At 45.3% G+C, this 18,762-nt stretch overlaps 2 protein-coding genes and 1 long non-coding RNA gene across 3 annotated transcripts; all 3 read left to right on the forward strand.

Moving 5' to 3' along the window:
• Positions 1-1,365: 1,365 nt before the first annotated feature.
• LOC134670994 (uncharacterized) lies at positions 1,366-4,010 on the forward strand. The gene is made up of 2 exons (XM_063528814.1): positions 1,366-1,773; positions 3,426-4,010. The coding sequence occupies exons 1-2, from the start codon at positions 1,641-1,643 to the stop codon at positions 3,992-3,994; spliced, it is 702 nt and encodes a 233-aa protein (XP_063384884.1). The 5' UTR covers positions 1,366-1,640; the 3' UTR covers positions 3,995-4,010.
• A 5,076-nt stretch (positions 4,011-9,086) lies between these two features.
• Positions 9,087-13,678, forward strand: LOC134670995 (uncharacterized). The gene is made up of 2 exons (XM_063528815.1): positions 9,087-9,176; positions 12,050-13,678. The coding sequence occupies exons 1-2, from the start codon at positions 9,087-9,089 to the stop codon at positions 13,676-13,678; spliced, it is 1,719 nt and encodes a 572-aa protein (XP_063384885.1).
• Positions 13,679-17,000: 3,322 nt separating this feature from the next.
• Positions 17,001-18,160, forward strand: LOC134670520 (uncharacterized). The gene is made up of 3 exons (XR_010099076.1): positions 17,001-17,149; positions 17,685-17,738; positions 17,837-18,160. It is a non-coding gene; the product is annotated as an uncharacterized LOC134670520 (long non-coding RNA).
• Positions 18,161-18,762: the final 602 nt, after the last annotated feature.

Raw genomic sequence — 18,762 nt, forward strand, 5'->3', positions numbered from 1 at the left:
GTCCGTTGGCTGTTGTTGCTTTTGTAAATTGTGTTTTTGATTGTGTTCCTGTGAATAAAAAAGTGCCTAGCGCCGCTAAAGAAGTTTTCACTTCAAAAAAATGCGTACTACATAGTACGTCACAATTTCAACTTCTAGTTGACTACATGCAAAAGTAAGTATCTATGTACTTTAACTTTAATTTGAGTTATAAGTACAGTCTCCCTAGTTTATAATAATATGATGAAATATTTCTCCTCGGGCTCCTATTTCAGGGCAGTTTACCCTTCGGGCTTCTGAAGCAACCTAACGAACCTATCCTACCTATATATTGGTTTAATGTGACTATCGTCAAAACATTACACAGGAACATTACGATCTGCCTGATCTTAATACGATCGGCCGCCGACATATAGATGCGGCGCATGGACCATGGAGCGGTTAAGATCCATATTGAGAACATGTTTGACATGGCTGTTTGTTTACCTAAATAAATAAATGCTACGTCGGTGGCAAACAAGCATACGGCTCGTCTGATGGTAAGCAGTCTCCGTGGCCTATGTACGCCTGCAACTCCAGAGAGAGAACTCTGTGTAATTTATATTTGCAGATAATGACACTATCTAGGTACTATTTAGTAGTTGAAAACCGCGTAATCAGTGAAGTATCCAGCGTTTGTGATGCACTAAAGATTCTGACTGCAGCATACTACGTGTTCAATTTGGCAAACCCCCGCGAAGGACAATCCGGTTTGGAGTTTATACAACGGTATATATTTAAAATAAACCCTATAGAGGGAAGCAAAGTGACAAAGACGACCAAGCAGCTTATTAGACAACACTTTCAATAGAATATTACCTCTAAGCTGTAATAAATGACATCGCACAATCAATCATTCTATTTTGAGTTTTGTACGATGTCACTTATTACTTGTAATTATTGTTATAAGAAATTCCCGTGTGTGTCTCGTTATAACATACATTACAAAGTCATAGATGTTGCAAAAACGTTAAATATGTATGCGCCTTAATTAGTTGCAAACGATACGAAACTTACGAATCATTTCGCGAGAAAGTCGCCAGCCTGTCGGTATTCTACAGGCTGCACTTCGGGGAGTGTGCCCAAGAGTTACACGAGCTTATTCCACCGTCCCCATTCTACCATCGGACTTTTAGACGCACGGCCGGTTTCCATCCTTACATGGTAGATATTCCACCAATTCGCACGAAGCGCTTTGCTTCTACTTTCCTTATGCGCACTGCCAAGGAATGGAATTCCCTGCCGGCGTCTATATAGGTCTTCGCACATTATAACAACTCACCGGCGACTCGACTCTATGCTAGACATTGATATGTAAGCCCTGTGTCATATGTTCAAGGTTTAATTTCAAAAAATGATTATAAAGTAGTGTACAACGAGTGGCCTACGCATCGTACACTAAAGGTCAACCCCGACACGTTTGTCACGCAATGACCACACGTCGTCCACGCAACGACTATGCGTTTGCGACTGACGCGTGACGGGCAACCATTTGCCAGCCCACCCGTCCGCCCCGTGCCTTCCCCCCGCCCGCCATCATTCACTATAGAATCGAAGGACGGAGTGCACGTTGATAAGCGGTACACGGTGATATTTTTCGATTTCGATCTCTGATTTCGATCATGCAGAAAGAAAAGTTGATAGAAGAAGTGCGAAAATATCCGCTACTATACGACCTTAGTGATTCGAAATATAGTGACGTACATAAGAAGGAAAAGGCATGGAATGAAATCGCTATTGTATTGTCGCAACCAGGTAAGAATTTTTAACATAATTAATTTCTATTTGTGACGTTTTCAGTGTTGGTATTGAGTTATTGATTTTGCCATAATCTACAGAAATTCAGCTATCGAACCAATAAATATGTGTGATTCTAATAGATATTAAAAATAATGTTAAAACTTATAAGTCATTTCATTAAAGTACATTTTGAGAAAATTTAATTCAACCTGTTACATCCAAAAAGTAGGTATGTTATTGTACAGTTACAGTACCTACGATTTTCTACTTGGACACTCGAAAAATCTTGGTTTATCGTAAAAATTCGTTTTTTCACATACAGTAATATAAAATCCCAGAATTTACTGACATAAAATATTAAATCTACGTCATATATTTTTTATTTTTAGTTTGGGTTTCTGTATGTTATAATAAAGTGCCTTACGTTTATTTAATATAGGTAATCAGTAATAAAATCCCACCTTAGTATAGAAACTTGTTTAATATTCTTAATAAGCCAATAATATTATAACCAACTTCTTATGATTATTACATATTAATTATCCATGATCTATATTAAATGCTGCCACGGAACTCGTCCTTTGGGAGATTGAAAATAAGTTGCAAACATATCACGAGTTTCAAAAGCAGATGCCGAAGATTCACTTATATCTTCTGGAAGTGTACTTAGTAATCTCTGTTCATCATCATTATTGGCCGAACTCTGCCTTGTGTTGACTTCATCATCGGATGTTATATTATAACACCGCATGACATTGTGTAAAATACACGTCGCAAAGACCACAATATCAACATATTTTGGGTGTAAATGCAAATTCTTATTATAAATTCCAAATTTTTGATATAAGATGCCGAACGCGTTTTCAACTACTCTGCGAGCTCGCGATAAGCGATTATTGTATATTCTTTCCTTTTCTGAAATGCCACTTGAACGTGGATATGGTCGCAATAAATTCCATTTTAAAGGAAACGCTTCGTCGGCTACAAAAACATGTGGCATTATTATTTCAGTACCAGGTAATGGTGTGTCAGTTGGAATATTAAATGTATTCATTTCAATCGCTCTTCCTAATCTTGACGATGCCAAAATTCCGCCATCACTATTCCTGCCATAGGCCCCTATATCGACAGCTATAAATCTGTATCTAACATCGACGATAGCCATGAGGACGATAGAGAAGTGTTTTTTATAATTAAAAAATAGCGAGCCGCTGCTAGGAGGGGCAATTATGTTTACATGTTTGCCGTCGATGGCACCTATACAGTTTGGAAAATTCCATTTTTTATTGAAACCATCTGCGATTCTTTTCCAGTCTTCGGTAGTAGGTGTGGGCATGAACTTCCCCTTCATTGTATTTATAATCGCATTGCACACATCTTTTAATATCGACCGGATGGTACTTTCGCCTAACCGAAAGCTTGAACTCATAGTCCTAAATGAACAGCCACTAATCAAGTACCTGAAACAACCAATTTTTCTTTATATTTATATTATTTTGTTACAGCGTCAGAATGTAAGAAGATATGTCAAAACTTAAGGGAATATCATAGAAGAGCCATTAAAAAGAAAGCAACTAAAAGTGGTCAGAGTGCTAATACTAATAAAAAATGGCAATATGAAACTGAAATGTCTTTTTTATTACCACATTATAAAGAACGGTCTACAGTGACGTCAGTGGACAACACAGATGATGGTGATGATGAAAATAGCTTATCTGCTGCGGAAATTCTTGCCAATGTGACTAATAATGAAGAATCTCAAGACTCGTCAATTACCTCGGAGCGTCCTGAATCTTCGGTGTCTATGTACGAATCATCTAGATCAGTGTTTCCTGACATTCCAAAAACGACAAAACGAAAGAAATTGCAAGAAACAAGTGCATCGGCGGTCTTAGTGGAATATTTATTAAAAAACAAAAACGATGAAGATGGAAAGCAGAAAGACGAAATGGATTTTTTTTTTTTAAGTATTTCTAGCACAGTAAAAAAATTATCTACCTATAATCAAGCACTTTTAAAGTCAAGAATTTTTAATTTAGTTTCGGAAGCTGAAATACAAGAACTGCAAAATAATCGAAACTGTTACTGTGAAGATTTTTTTGCACCAGGAACTTCTGGCTACACAACTCAAAACCTAAATGCAGGTACTACCGGTAGTAGCACCGCTAGCACCCAACAGCAAAATACAACGCCTATGGAAGAATCGAGGGTTGATGGTTTAACACAACTAAAGTAAAATTGCTTTGCTTTGATTTATCCTTTAACTTGATATATAAATAAATACATATAAATTATAAAAAAGTTTCTTATTGCTTACCTTAATGTCACTGCCAGCTTTTCTTCCGGTGATACAGCTTCTCTAAATCGCGTGTTTCTTTTGTAGATGTCGTCCTCAATAATATTAAGTACATAATAAAACAAGTATCTCGGCATACGGAAATAGATATATAATTTTTCTTCGTCATCTAGCAGACGTTTCCGGATATTCCAATATTCCCCTTCTGATTTCCTTTGTCGCAACATATCATGTACCCAATATCTTCTTTTCCTGCTGTTTCGTTCATTTTCATTATCAAGTATAATAGCTATAATCGCCAGTTCACTGAATGTAAAGTTCGACATTTCATAAGCACACGACTTCTTTGGTCAAAATTCAACCGAAAACTGAGGTTAGACGAGTTGTCTGTTGAATAACCCACTCGTTGGGACCGCGTTGTCCACTCGTTGACACCGCGTTGTCCACTCGTTGACACCGCGTTGTCCACTCGTTGACACCGCGTTGTCCACTCGTTGACACCGCGTTGTCCACTCGTTGACACCGCGTTGTCCACTAGTGACCATTGGGTGGATCAACTAGTTGACTACTCATCGAGAGTGTGAGTAGAGTTGCTGCCGCGTTGGCGTGGAATTGTTATAATGTGCGAAGACCTATTTCCGTGTTCTTATAACCCGGCAACCTTCAAATCAAGAGTGAACAGGCACCTTCTGGGCGAGCTCGCTCCATCGTAGGCCACGTCTACGCCTCGGCTAGTCTGTGGCCATGAGTAAGCCCATTCATAATAAAAAAAATAAAAAATAAAAATGTAGAAGTCACAATTATAGGCTACATGCGCATACGTCAGAAAGCTATGAACTTGAGACACCAAACGATAACAACAATTGCCATGCTTCTGCATCATTTTCCCAATGTGAAATTTCAATTGCATAGTAAAAAGAAGTGACTTCCCTAGTTTTCAATCCGCCGAATCTGCCAATAAAAATATGAGTGATATAAGCGATACCGAAACGGAGTTACCTTCCAGGCATCAAACACAACGCCCACAAGCAACCAACCAAGAAAATCTGGAAAATTTCAATGATTTATAATGGCGCCAAAGCCACCGACGCCGCCCCCACCGCCGACGCCCGTCGGAACCTATCAACATACCCGGTCGTCGTCACCTGCGTCTCTGATCCTGTTATTCTTATTCATACAGGCGCCAAAGCCATCGACACCGCCGCCGCCGCCGCCTCCAAGAAGAAACCGACGCCCGTCGGAACCGATAAACATACCCGGTCGTCGTCACCCGCGTCTCTGATCCTGTTATTCTTATTACTACAGGCGCCAAAGCCACCGACACCGCCCCCATCGCCGAAGCCCAATACGAAACCGATGCCCGTCGGAACCTATCAACATGCCCGGTCTCATCACCCGCGTCTCTGATCCTGTTATTCTTATTCCTACAGGCGGCAAAGTCGCTGACGCCGCCGCCGACTCCAAGAAACCGACGCCCGTCGGAACCTATCAATATACCCGGTCGTCGTCACCCACGTCTCTGATCCTGTTATTCTTATTCCTACAGGCGCCAAAGCCACCGACACCGCCGCCGACTCCAAGAAACCGACGCCCGTCGAAACCGATCAACATACCCGGTCGTCGTCACCCGCGTCTCTGATCCTGTTATTCTTATTACTACAGGCGCCAAAGCCACCGACAACGCCGCCGCCGACTCCAAGAAACCGACGCCCGTCGTCACCCGAGTCTCTGATCCTGTTATTCTTTTTACTACAGGCGCCAAAGCCGCCGACGCCGCCGCCGACTCCAAGAAACCGACGCCCGTCGAAACCTATCAATATACCCGTTGGGCGTCACCCGCGTCTCTGATCCTGTTATTCTTTTTACTACAGGCGCCAAAGCCGCCGACACCGCCGCCGACTCCAAGAAACCGACGCCCGTCGGAACCTATCAATATACTCGGGTCGTCGTCACCCGCGTCTCTGATCCTGTTATTCTTATTCCTACAGGCGCCAAAGCCGCCGACTCCAAGAAACCGACGCCCGTCGGAACCTATCAATATACCCGGTCGTCGTCACCCGCGTCTCTGATCTTGTTATTCTTATTCCTACAGGCGCCAAAGCCACCGACACCGCCCCCACCGCCGAAGCCCAATACGAAACCGATGCCCGTCGGAACCTATCAACATGCCCGGTCGTCATCACCCGCGTCTCTGGTCCTGTTATTCTTATTCCTACAGGCGCCAAAGCCGCTGGCGCCGCCGCCGACTCCAAGAAACCGACGCCCGTCGGAACCTATCAATATACCCGGTCGTCGTCACCCACGTCTCTGATCCTGTTATTCTTATTCTTACAGGCGCCAAAGCCACCGACACCGCCGCCGACTCCAAGAAACCGACGCCCGTCGAAACCGATCAACATATCCGGTCGTCGTCACCCGCGTCTCTGATCCTGTTATTCTTATTACTACAGTCGCCAAAGCCACCGACACCGCCCCCCACCGCCGAAGCCCAATACGAAACCGATCCCCGTCGGAACCGATCAACATACCCGGTCGTCACCGGCGTCTCTGATCCTGTTATTCTTATTCCTACAGGCGCCAAAGCCACCGACACCGCCCCCACCGCCGAAGCCCAATACGAAACCGATGCCCGTCGGAACCTATCAATATACCCGGTCGTCGTCACCCGCGTCTCTGATCCTGTTATTCTTATTTACAGGCGCCAAAGCCGCCGACACCGCCGCCAACTCCAAGAAACCGACGCCCGTCGGAACCTATCAATATACCCGGTCGTCGTCACCCGCGTCTCTGATCCTGTTATTCTTATTATTACAGGCGCCAAAGCCGCCGACGCCGCCGCTAACGACTCCAAGAAGAAACCGATGCCCGTCGGAACCGATCAACATACCCGGTTGTCGTCACCCGCGTCTCTGATCTTGTTATTCTTATTCCTACAGGCGCCAAAGCCACCGACACCGCCCCCACCGCCGAAGCCCAATACGAAACCGATGCCCGTCGGAACCTATCAACATGCCCGGTCGTCATCACCCGCGTCTCTGATCCTGTTATTCTTATTCCTACAGGCGCCAAAGCCGCTGACGCCGCCGCCGACTCCAAGAAACTGACGCCCGTCGGAACCTATCGATATACCCGGTCGTCGTCACCCGCGTTTCTGATCCTGTTATTCTTTTTACTACAGACGCCACAGCCGCCGTCACCGCTGCCGACTCCAAGAAACCGACGCCCGTCGGAACCTATCAATATACCCAGTCGTCGTCACCCGTGTTGGAAATTATTCAACTCTGGCAACACCGAATATTATTACGTCCTCTTTCCTTGACGGCTAACGTAATGGCCGCTGTGTTTTGCTATCCTCGTATTTAAAATTATATTCTAATTAATAGTTAATTAGTTATCGTGTGTCGTCTAACCTGCCTGACAAACATGAACGTATGGTATTCTGAGAAATAGCTTAGCTTCATATGCAGAACCGTGAGTGTTTATTATTATTTCCACGCCAACTCCTTACCGCCATTGACACGCCGTATTCCACTGCACAGGCCCCGATCTTTACTACAACCCGCGTCTCTGATCCTGTTATTCTTTTTACTACAGGCGCCAAAGCCGCCGCCGACTCCAAGAAACCGACGCCCGTCGGAACCTATCAATATACCCGGTCGTCGTCACCCGTGTCTCTGATCCTGTTATTCTTATTACTACAGGCGCCAAAGCCGCCGACACCGCCGCCAACTCCAAGACGAAACCGACGCCTATCGGAGCCTATAAATATACCCGGTCGTCGTCAGTAGGGTAAATATGAGAGAGCTGGACCAGTTTAGGTATCTATGTCCCCCCGCGGGGTGGGGGGAGGGGAGGGATTGACCTTGACCTTGAGGGAGAGTGACCTTGACCTTGAGGGGATTGACCTTGACCTTGAGGGGAGGGGAGTGACCTTGAACTTGAGGTGTGACCTTGACCTTGAGGGGGAGGGGAGTGACCTTGAACTTGAGGGGTGACCTTGACCTTGAGGGGGAGGGTGGGGTGACCTTGACCTTGAGGGGGGGGTTGACCTTGAGGGGGCGTGACCTTGAGGGGAGGGGGACCTCGAGGGGGAGGGGGACCGGGAGGGGAGGGTGCCTAACGGGGTGAGGGGAAGCATAGTTCCTAAAATTTCCGCCAGCCCCGCTGGAGGGCGACAGTATGTATGCGCAACGTTAGTTCCAAAAATCCCCACCAGCCCTGCCTCGGGGCGACAGTATGTATGCGCAACGTTAGTTCCAAAAATCCCCACCAGCCCTGCCTGGGGGCGACAGTATGTATGCGCAACGTTAGTTCCAAAAATATCCGCCAGCCCTGCCAGAGGGCGACAGTATGTACACGCAACGTTAGTTCTAAAATTTCCCCGCCAGAGGGCGACAGTATGTATGCGCAACGTTAGTTCCAAAACCATCCGCTATGAAATGAATAGATGTCTCCACTTTGTATATGAGTTTGAATTCTGCCAGCCCCGCCAGAGGGCGACAGTATGTATGCGCAACGTTAGTTCCAAAACTGCAGTATCAGAGGAGAAACGCAAAAAGTGACGGGGTGGTCTCCAGTGGCGAAGGTCGGATTCGAACCGGCGCATCTTTAGCTAACCGGGGCTATCGTCACCACACACTGTATGAACCTCTAGGCCACCCCGTCACGGTAGGACCAGCCTCAATTTCTCGACTACATTCTCATAATTTCTCGGGGATATGCTAAATTAGCGTGTTTGTGGACTGTTATACAATGTATTCTAGAAGTCATGGAATACAATAAATATGACGTCATCCGATTTCTCAACTATATCTCATTGCGCAAGTAAATGGCTGCATTTGACATCGCTCGACAGAGATTGTTCATCACTGAAAGTTGAGGTAAGTATATATTTATTTTTTACAAAACATTGTACTTAGTTTTCTTTACTGGGTTCACACGTTTCTTTGCCATAATCACCTCGACCACAGGCGGCGGCGGCTGTGACGGTGGTTGCAGCAGCTCCACTTCACACTCACCACCCGCACAACCGATGGCAACAGCGAAAGCACAAGACGACGGGGGCAAGGAAAAACACACCATTCCCTTGTACTACGGCCACGAGAGCGATTCCAGCAACGAAGTGAAATCTTTTCATCAACAATGTAAAAACGAGTGGATGGAAGCGTTCCAAAAGAATACATTGATTAATAGATGGCGCGTGCCCATGCCATTACACTCATTTAGAGCAGAAGTGGCGAGATTGTTGAAAAGTTTATATGTCGAAGGTCACCGTGACGATTGTCATATTTACCGTTTAATTGTAATGTGGGACGATTTAAACGATGAAGCGGAAGAAATAGTGGGAGACGCCCAAATCAATTTTCAAGACTGGATTGACTTGTTAGGTGGTGTTACAGCGGAACTTTTTTCACGCGCAGTGTGCAATGCGGAATCTTTTACATATTTAATTAATGTCATATTTTGTGTGGTAGGTCCAAACATAATAGATTCTGGTGATTATTAATGATGGTGTATTTTTGTTTCCTTTTAAATTGCTAGCTCACTGCACATGTATTATAATTGTACACGTATAGGTATACTAATAATAATTAATAACATTAAAATCAAACCACGGGCCAAGTTCAAGGTGGGTCAACATGGGTCAGATGCAGAAGGCGGTGATCTTGGACACGGCGCGGATAGTCCGCCGGTTCCTCTCTCTGCGGCCCTGACCACCGGCAGCTTGGGCCCTGCCCCGCTGCTGGCGGCACCCTAGGTTAGGTTTTTTATAATGTGTTTATACTTATTTTTTGTTGTTTTTTATGTGTTTTTGTATTTTACTTTTATATTCATGTTATAAATGACCTAGCCTAAGAAGAAAAATAAATAAATAATTAATAACAATAAATATATATAATAATACTGAATATAGAGATGTTTTATTGAATGAAACCTCATTGATTTAGAGTAGATAAATATTTATTGAACATAATAATAGTTAGACAATGTTATCTTTATCTATCCAACTTTTTTCATTTAAGCCGAGCCATTTTACATACACTTTATTTCCACGACGTTTCAACACTTTTTCCACTAGATAAATGTCATGGTGTTTAGTTTTCTGCAACTCTTGTTCATAGAAACATCCAGAGATGGGTTGGTGACATAGATGTAAGTAAATTGAGGTAGATATGGTACCAGGCGCACGATCGTGAGCCATTAAATATAGGTTCCGGAACCTATATTTAGTTAGTCGTATGGGTGACGCCAACCTGTCAAGTTGTCAAAATCGTTGGATCAAATTTTAGTTTTGTCAACTATGAACGTCACACGTCTACATAAATAAAAGGTCATTGGTTGGTGATTAGCGTCTTGAAGTAAATATGTCACTGGATTAGTAGTTTGCACTCTAGTTATTGTAAATATCTCCGTAGTCCAATTGCCGGTGTAGCCTTTGGCGAAGGTGGATTTATATTTACTAATTCTCACATGTTGACCCACCTTGAACTTGGCCCGTGGTTTGATTTTAATGTTATTGTAGACTTTATGTAACATCAGTGATACCACCATAACAAAACAAAACATAGATAGTCGCCTTTGAAGTGGTCTACTAAAAATTGATCTCTAGATTCGAAGCCAATACACCATATAGTGTGTTAAGTAATGAAATATCACAATCAAATAGTCAAAGCAAAACATTTATGTCAAAGTCAAAAGTTGAAATGTCAAACTCCCAGTCAAATGATAAGTTTACCTATAGAAAAGTTTATGTCTACATTATGATAATGTTTTTGTCAGTCTAAGCTGTTTACCAGGTGGTGAGTGTAACATAACCACTCAGTTGCTTCTGGTAATAAGAGCTACCAACTTTGAACACCTACAAATTGCTTCTGGTAGCCAGAGCTACCAGACGACCATTGTACGATTTTTGATTTTTTATCTGTAAGTGGCGGCTTGGAAGCGGTTTAAAGTACGTTCCGAGCAAAGACAAATAAATAACATGGCAATACAGATAAAAAAATTAGCCATAAAATAAAAATATTTTAAACAGCTGTCGGTTTCAAAGTTGTGCGAAAGTGAAGTTGCGGAAAAGCGGTCAGTGTTTTAAAAATGCCGTGCCGTAAGTATTTTTAATTACTCTTTTACTATCTAAATTTTATACCAAACGATTATGTATTTATCTAACTAACAGATAGAATGTATATTTCAGTTCTAATGTAGAATTGGGGATAGGGATACGTGGAAGAATATGATCCGGGAGGCCTTTGCCCATCAGTGGGACAATATAGGCTAATAATAATAATAATAACCCCGCGGGGGCAGCTTGTGGCGAGCTGACGGTGAGTGGCGACACCGCGAACCCCTATTCCAGAGGGCCCTGTCATCTGGCCCTCGCCTCTGTGCTTGCCTTGATTGGCCGGCCAGAGTGGAGTCGCAAGAGCGGGACCTATGCTCCAGGTTGGAAGTGTAAAATGTCATAACGCCGGCGGCCCTTGAACGGATTACCGGGATCTGGCTACCGCAGACTCACCTCTCGACAACCTCAGCCACTCCAAAGTGTTGCCCTGTTGTCGCACTGTGCGTGCGGCCATTGCGGGGCCCACTCAATGAGTTGGCGAGTCACCACCTGTCTTATACAATTTTAAGACTGATTGTCACGGCAGGTGTCCGCTAGTCTCTCCCATAGCCCATTATCCAGTCCATCCAACTTTCAAATCTATAGCCCATGACCTTAGTTCCCATCGCAGCACAAAAGTGCTGCACTGCAATAGTCTTTGCATCTGGCGGGGCCCATCTCCGGATGTATCACATTGTGCGTTCGGGGATGGTATCCGCCATGTGTATCCCTTGCTTTTAGATTAAAGTGTCTTAAAGGGCCTCTGCGCTGTTGGCTTCGGCCCCACGTACGCCTCCCAAAGGTCCGGGACCCCATGGTCCCGAGATATGGAAAAGACATACAAATAATAATAATAACGCCCACCACCCTCGCCCGCCTCGTCCGTCTCCTCGCAGTCCTCGTCGGGCGATGAGTTCGCCACCGCGCCCGACACCAGCGAGTCGAGCGACGAATGCGGGCCGCCGCCGCCGCCGCCACGACCGCCAGCGCGACGAGGGCGGCCACCGCTGCCGGCACGCTTGGGGCCTGCGGGACATCTTGCTCCGCCCACGGCTCCCGCTGCCGGTGGTGTAGTGCGTCGCATGCGATGGTCTCAAACCATGAATGAGAACGTCATGCGCGCCTACTATGGGGCTACAGAGGGGGGAACCGACTTATGCGCGTACCGTGTCCGAATGCTTCCACTGTTTCAGGCCCTCGAACCAACCATCGACGTGACTGCGCAACGGCTATCGGATCAGGTGCGTGTCATCCAGCGGCTAAAGCGGTTGGATGACTCGACACTTGATCGGCTTCGCCTGGAGGCTCTCTCTGCTCGCGCAGCCTCCACCTCGGTGCGAGACCCGCCCGCCACATCGCCGGATCTGGTGCCGGCACCCGACCAGGCCCCGGGGGCGCCGCGGGTAGATCTCTGTGCCGACGAGGAGGAGTTCGCGCAGAGTGTGAGTAGTACAGCCAATGAGCAACTGAGGAGGACTTTGGATGAGGCGATTACGCAGTATCGCTCCACACCTAATACTAGACCACGATTACCACGTTTGCCTATGAATAGACACAATCTAGCGCTAATGGGAGCCCTAAACGCTTTACTAGAGCCATATTTGCGGACTAGTAAAGATTTAGATGATACGCACGCGATCATGTATTGCGGAGCCATCGCGGCGTGCCGTGTTGCACGAGTCAAGTTTCCGGACTCTGAACGTGCACCTAGGACCGCCGGAGGTGCCCCCGCATGGCAAATACGGATCGAGCGACGTATCAGCTCTTTTAGGACTCTTATCGCGAAGCTGATCTGCTTCAGGGGGGGCAACAATCGCCCCCGAGTAATGCGCTTTGTAAACCAGGCATTCGCGGGGACGGATATCAGGTCCCGCGACTACATGGCCAATGTTACGGAACGCATCGACTTTCTAAAGCAGAAAGTCTATGCATGGGCAAACCGTATTCGCCGCTACAGAGAGCGTGTGGACCGATTCCAGCAGAACCGTCTTTTCCAGAGTGACCAAAGGAAGATGTACCGAAAGTGGGAGGAAACCAACCTTCGTGCGTCCGACTCGCAGCCACCGGATGCTACTGTCATGAATGACTTCTGGCGTAGCATTTGGTCAGTGCCTGTCGGACACACCGAGGGGAGTTGGATGAGTGTTGTTGAGCGTGAGTGCGAGTCCATCGAACCTATGGGGGCAGTCACCATCAGCCCCGATGACGTAAGTTGTGCCATCCGCACGGCCCAGAACTGGAAAAGTCCTGGGCCGGATGGATTGCACAACTTCTGGCTAAAATGGTTCCGATGCTCACATTCCTGCTTGGCAGCACAATTTCAACGAGCCCTCGAGCATGGTTCTCTCCCACCTTCCTTAACAACTGGTGTCACCTTCCTGCTCTATAAGTCCGGTAGTACCACGGAAGCTAAGAACTACAGACCCATCACATGCTTGCCTACACTTTACAAGCTCCTTACATCCATTTTGAGAGCAAAAATCAACGCGCACATTGTCGCAAACAATATTTTGGCCTCTGCTTAAAATGGATGTAGGGTTGGGTCCCGTGGTACTAAAGAGCTCCTCCTCATAGACATGACCATCTGCCAACAAATCCGGCGGAACAGGGGGGGCCTCTCAGCAGCCTGGATTGACTACAAGAAGGCCTATGATTCGGTGCCTCACTCATGGCTGGAGAGGGTCTTAGAGCTGTATAAAGTTGATACAGCTTTGAGAACCTTTCTAAGCGCGTGTATGAGACAATGGACCACAGTCCTTCGTCAACCAGGAGGCGGGGATGAACGCCCTGGCCCGCAGGATTTTATAAGGATTGAGCGAGGAATATTTCAGGGTGATAGTCTGAGTCCTCTGTGGTTCTGCCTAGCTCTGAATCCTCTCAGTACCTTGCTGAAAGATTTAGAACTAGGTTGCCGGCTTCGGAGAGGGGGTGAAGTAATTTCTCACCTTCTGTACATGGATGATCTCAAATTATTTGCACCAAATAGCCAAGACTTGGTGGAGCTACTGAAAACCACCGAAGTCTTCAGTAATGCCATCAATATGGAGTTTGGTGTCGATAAATGTGCGGTTATGCATGTACAGCGGGGGAAAGTTGTAAATTCAACAAATTTACAACTTTCTGAGACAATGTCTTTCAGATCCATCTCTGAATCAGAAACCTATAAATACCTTGGTATGTCACAGTCGTTGGGTATTGAGGAAGAAGGTATTAGACGTTCGGTGAAGGAGCGCTTTTTCAGTCGGCTCACAAAAGTACTTAACAGTCTTTTGTCAGGAGGCAACAAAGTGCGCGCCTTCAACGCCTGGGTAATGCCTCTACTCACATACTCCTTTGGCATACTAAGGTGGACTCAGACCGAGCTGGATGCCCTGGATCGGAGGGTCCGACAGCTGCTCACCACACACCGTATGCTGCACCCACGCTCGTCTGTTATGAGATTGTACATCCCACGGAAATGTGGAGGTCGCGGCTTTCTAAACGCCAAAAATCTCCACAACCGTGAGGTGTACAATCTCAGGAATTATTTTCTCAACAACGAGTGTGGGATGCATCGTGATGTGGTGGCAGCTGACAGGGGCCTCACGCCGCTCTCCTTGGCAAACGAGAACTGGCGCAAACCTGTAGTACTAAGCACCGAGGACCGCAAGGCGGTATGGAAGGATAAGCAGCTACACGGGCGGTTCTACAAGGCCCTCATGGGACCCGATGTAGACCTACCCGCGTCGGTGAACTGGCTACGATTCGGGGACCTCTTCGGAGAAACCGAGGGCTTTGCCTGTGCAATTGCGGACGAAGTTATCATGACGAATAACTACCGGAGATATATCCTGAAGGACGGTACGGTCGACATTTGTCGGGCATGCCGCCGTCCCGGAGAGTCACTCAGGCATATTATCTCCGGTTGTTCTCATCTTGCTAACGGCGAGTACTTGCACAGACATAACCTCGTAGCCAGAATTATTCACCAGCAGCTTGCCCTCCTATATGGCCTTGTGGACCGCGAAGTGCCGTACTACAAGTACACACCTGCGCCAGTTCTCGAAAATGGTCGTGCCACGCTCTATTGGGATCGATCTATCATCACTGACAGGACTATTGTTGCCAATAAGCCTGACATCGTGCTGATAGACCGATCGCAGCGCCGGGCCGTGCTCGCCGACGTCACCATCCCTCATGATGAGAATCTCGTGAAGGCTGAGAAGGACAAGTCCAGCAAGTACCTAGACTTAGCTCATGAGATTACCGCCATGTGGGATGTTGACTCGACGATCATTGTTCCGATAGTCGTGTCAGCGAACGGTCTCATAGCGAAGAGTCTCGACCAACACCTAGAGAGACTCTCGCTGGGTGGCTGGATCAAGGGTCAGATGCAGAAGGCGGTAATTTTGGACACGGCGCGTATAGTACGTCGGTTCCTCACTCTGCGGCCCTGACCACCGGCAGCTTGGGCCCTGCCCCGCTGCCGGCGGCACCCTAGGTTAGGTTTTTTATAATGTGTTTATATGTATTTTTTATTGTTTTGTAAGTGTTTTTATATTTTACTTTTATATACATATTATAAAAACCTAGCCTAAGAAAAATGATGAATAAAGAAAATAATAATAAGCCCGCAGGGCAGCTTGTGGCGAGCTGTTGGGGAGTAACGACCCCACGGACCCGAGTGCTCCCGAGAGTCGGTCAGGGTCTCCGTCTCCGGCGTGTCTTCGTCGGTCGGAGTGGACCCCAAGGGGACCCGCAGGACTCTCAGCTCTGGCTTGCCTTCATTGGCCGTCCAGAGAGGAGTCGCTAGAGCTATATGCTCCAGGGGTGGAAGTGAAAGATGCATAAGACGCGAGTTGGCACAGTGGCTGTTAACAGCCACTGGGTAGAAAGCGGCGCACACCTCTTCTCGACACCCCTGAGCCCCTCACACCGATGTTGCTCCTGGTCGTCTTCGCGACGGCAGTTTCAGGGGCCCATCTAGTCAGCGGCGAGTCACCGCCTGCCTCGATGACGGTGTTAACATTGTTATGGCAGGTGTCCGGACCTCTTTTGCAATATAGCCCAGTCTCATTGTCCATCCAAACATCAATCCATAGACCGGAATACTGTTCACTTTTTCTACAATAGTCCCAATGCCTGCTGGGACCGGTTCATGGGTGTCTATTGTTGCGCCTGTGAACGGGTTCCAGCAGGCGTTCTACATGGCATTAAAGCTCTCCAAGGGGCCTCTACGTGTTGGATCTATATCCCGACGCAAGCCTATCAAAAGACCGGGATTTATAGGCCCGTGAAATCCTAAAGGAGACACAAATAATAATAATAATGTAGAATTATGAATTACTATCTTACTTCAAATTAGTTAAACGGTGATTTTTATCGGTTACTTGCGATTGAAATGGCCCACATTTTGAAGAATAAGTCATATTTTTCAAATAAAATATTGTTATTTAAATAGTCTAAATATCAAGTTTCATTTATAATCATAAAATCATTTAAACCTGTGATAATTATGTTATACAGAATTAGCGAAAGAAACAAGTAACGATCAATTGTATGTGCCGGGCGGCTGGTAACTCTAGTTACCAAAAGCAATTTAGCGAACGTCTCGCTCGGGCGTCATAATTGGATAGTGTCGTGGAAGTCCCGGGTTACTCACCACTACGTGGTGACTGGACTACAGGCAACCTGAGTAAGTTGCGGTTTTTATCTGTAAATGCATTACTTTAGTGAACGAAAGTAACTTTCTTATTACCTTTTTAATCAATTTGAATATGTTTTAGGGCAAAAAACACCTATCACGCCGTTGTCCACGCCCAGGAAACTCAAAAAGCTGTTTATCGAAGGAAACTACAAAACCAAGTAATTGCCAATATACAAGTGTTTCTTTGGCATATGCATTTCTGAAGTTTTTTTGCTAATTATTGATTATATTGTAGGAAATAAAACGCCCGTCCCAACTTCCACGATCAGGATTCAAAAACCTCAAACAGCGAAGGAAAATGAAAATCCTAGTAAGTGTGAATACATTAATATTTCCCTGACATGTTTACAGATTTAGATTAAAGTTCGTACCTATACATCTAATTCGTAACCACTCAGATGGCTACTGGCGCTTTTATTAAATTGACCCAGTGCAACATTTTCATATTTCCATAACATGCGGGCAATTTAATGACGATCGAATGGCCTTTTACTTATTTTTATAAACAGGTATTTAATGTAACGGGTTTTAATTTATACTAATTTGTGATAGTTAAGGTACACAAATAAAAACAATGTGTGAGTTTACCGAAGTTTCAAGGAGATAGCACTATTGAGTAGAAAACGGAGTGAAACTTAACTTTTACGATGACTTTTTAAAATTAATCTATCTTTGTCCTATTTATTCATTACGTTATAAACAATATGAGTTGCTTTATTGTACATCAGCAATTGAATGCAAAATATTATATAGCCAAACAATGCGCTGATTGAACGAACACAAGTAACAAAATGTCGGTACGGATCTAAACAAGTTTTTTTTTATATATTTAATTTATTTTTCAGATATTACGAAAAAAAACACGAAAGTGAAAATTAACTCAATTATTACAGGATTGGGTATGATAGATGTTTAATTTATTCGTCAGACAATTTATGTGGTAACATTTATCACTTATTTTTATTGTACACAATCACATAACTTTTTCAATTTTTAGATTACGGAACCGTGAAAGCCGATGCCATTTTTGAAAGCTGGTGCGACAATCTACGCGCATAATCCGGTGACGACGAGGATGATGACTTAGATAATGAAGACAAACAGACTCCCGTCGACATCATATCGGAAGAATCCGCTTTTGTGTCCGCAAATCTTCCTGGGGATGCCCGCCAATGGCTGGCAAACGAAGACGCAGAAGCAGACAAAGCTATGTCGACTTTTGCTACCGACCATTGACCATTTGACATTTGACTGGACATGTGACCATAATTTATTTAAAGGACAGCGAGACGTTGACAGCCACACCTGGACCTACATTCAACATTGCCTAGCCTTGTGTATTGGACAATTGAGAATGTAGGAATTTATATGAATAGTTTGTTTATTAGAAATAGAACTTAGTTTATTAGTTTTGTGCTTATGCTGCGTAGCAGAAATATTTTATTTAAAAAAAGAAATTTATTTTGTTTTATTGTAATAAATATTGAATACAAAATAACAAACCTTAACCTTACACGTGTTTATTTAAATAAAGTAACAAGTATTAAATAGGTATAATATCCTAAACATTATTGATCAACTTCAGCCCTTGGGCCGAGTAGACCTATAAGCTGATAATTGCTGTCTGAGCCCGTGGGTCGAGTAGACCCTCAATCAGTAGAGAGTGGTCGTCTGTGCCCGCGGGTCAAATAGACCCTCAATCAGTAGAGAGTGGTCGTCTGAGCCCGCGGGTCGAGTAGACCCTCAATCAGTAGAGAGTGGTCGACTGGTCAGGACGACTCACCCACAAAAAAAAACCGTAGGGGGTGAATGAACCCGCAGGACGATATTTTTGATGGGCCCGGTTGCCCACAGAATGAGTTTTTCGTAGTTTTGCAAAGACAAACTATATCTCACGTGAGAGGAGCATTCATTTCACGCGAG

The sequence above is a fragment of the Cydia fagiglandana genome, chromosome 14 (genome assembly GCF_963556715.1).
Source record: "Cydia fagiglandana chromosome 14, ilCydFagi1.1, whole genome shotgun sequence".
Lineage (NCBI taxonomy): Eukaryota > Metazoa > Arthropoda > Insecta > Lepidoptera > Tortricidae > Cydia > Cydia fagiglandana.

Bases quoted from the DNA above. Each gene is read 5' to 3' on its own strand.
- LOC134670994 (XM_063528814.1), top strand. From the start codon at position 1,641: ATGCAGAAAGAAAAGTTGATAGAAGAAGTGCGAAAATATCCGCTACTA. The intron at 1,774-3,425 runs GTAAGAATTTTT...AACGGTCTACAG, and splicing joins TATTGTATTGTCGCAACCAG to TGACGTCAGTGGACAACACA.
- LOC134670995 (XM_063528815.1), top strand. From the start codon at position 9,087: ATGGCAACAGCGAAAGCACAAGACGACGGGGGCAAGGAAAAACACACC. The intron at 9,177-12,049 runs GTGAAATCTTTT...GTCTCCTCGCAG, and splicing joins AGAGCGATTCCAGCAACGAA to TCCTCGTCGGGCGATGAGTT.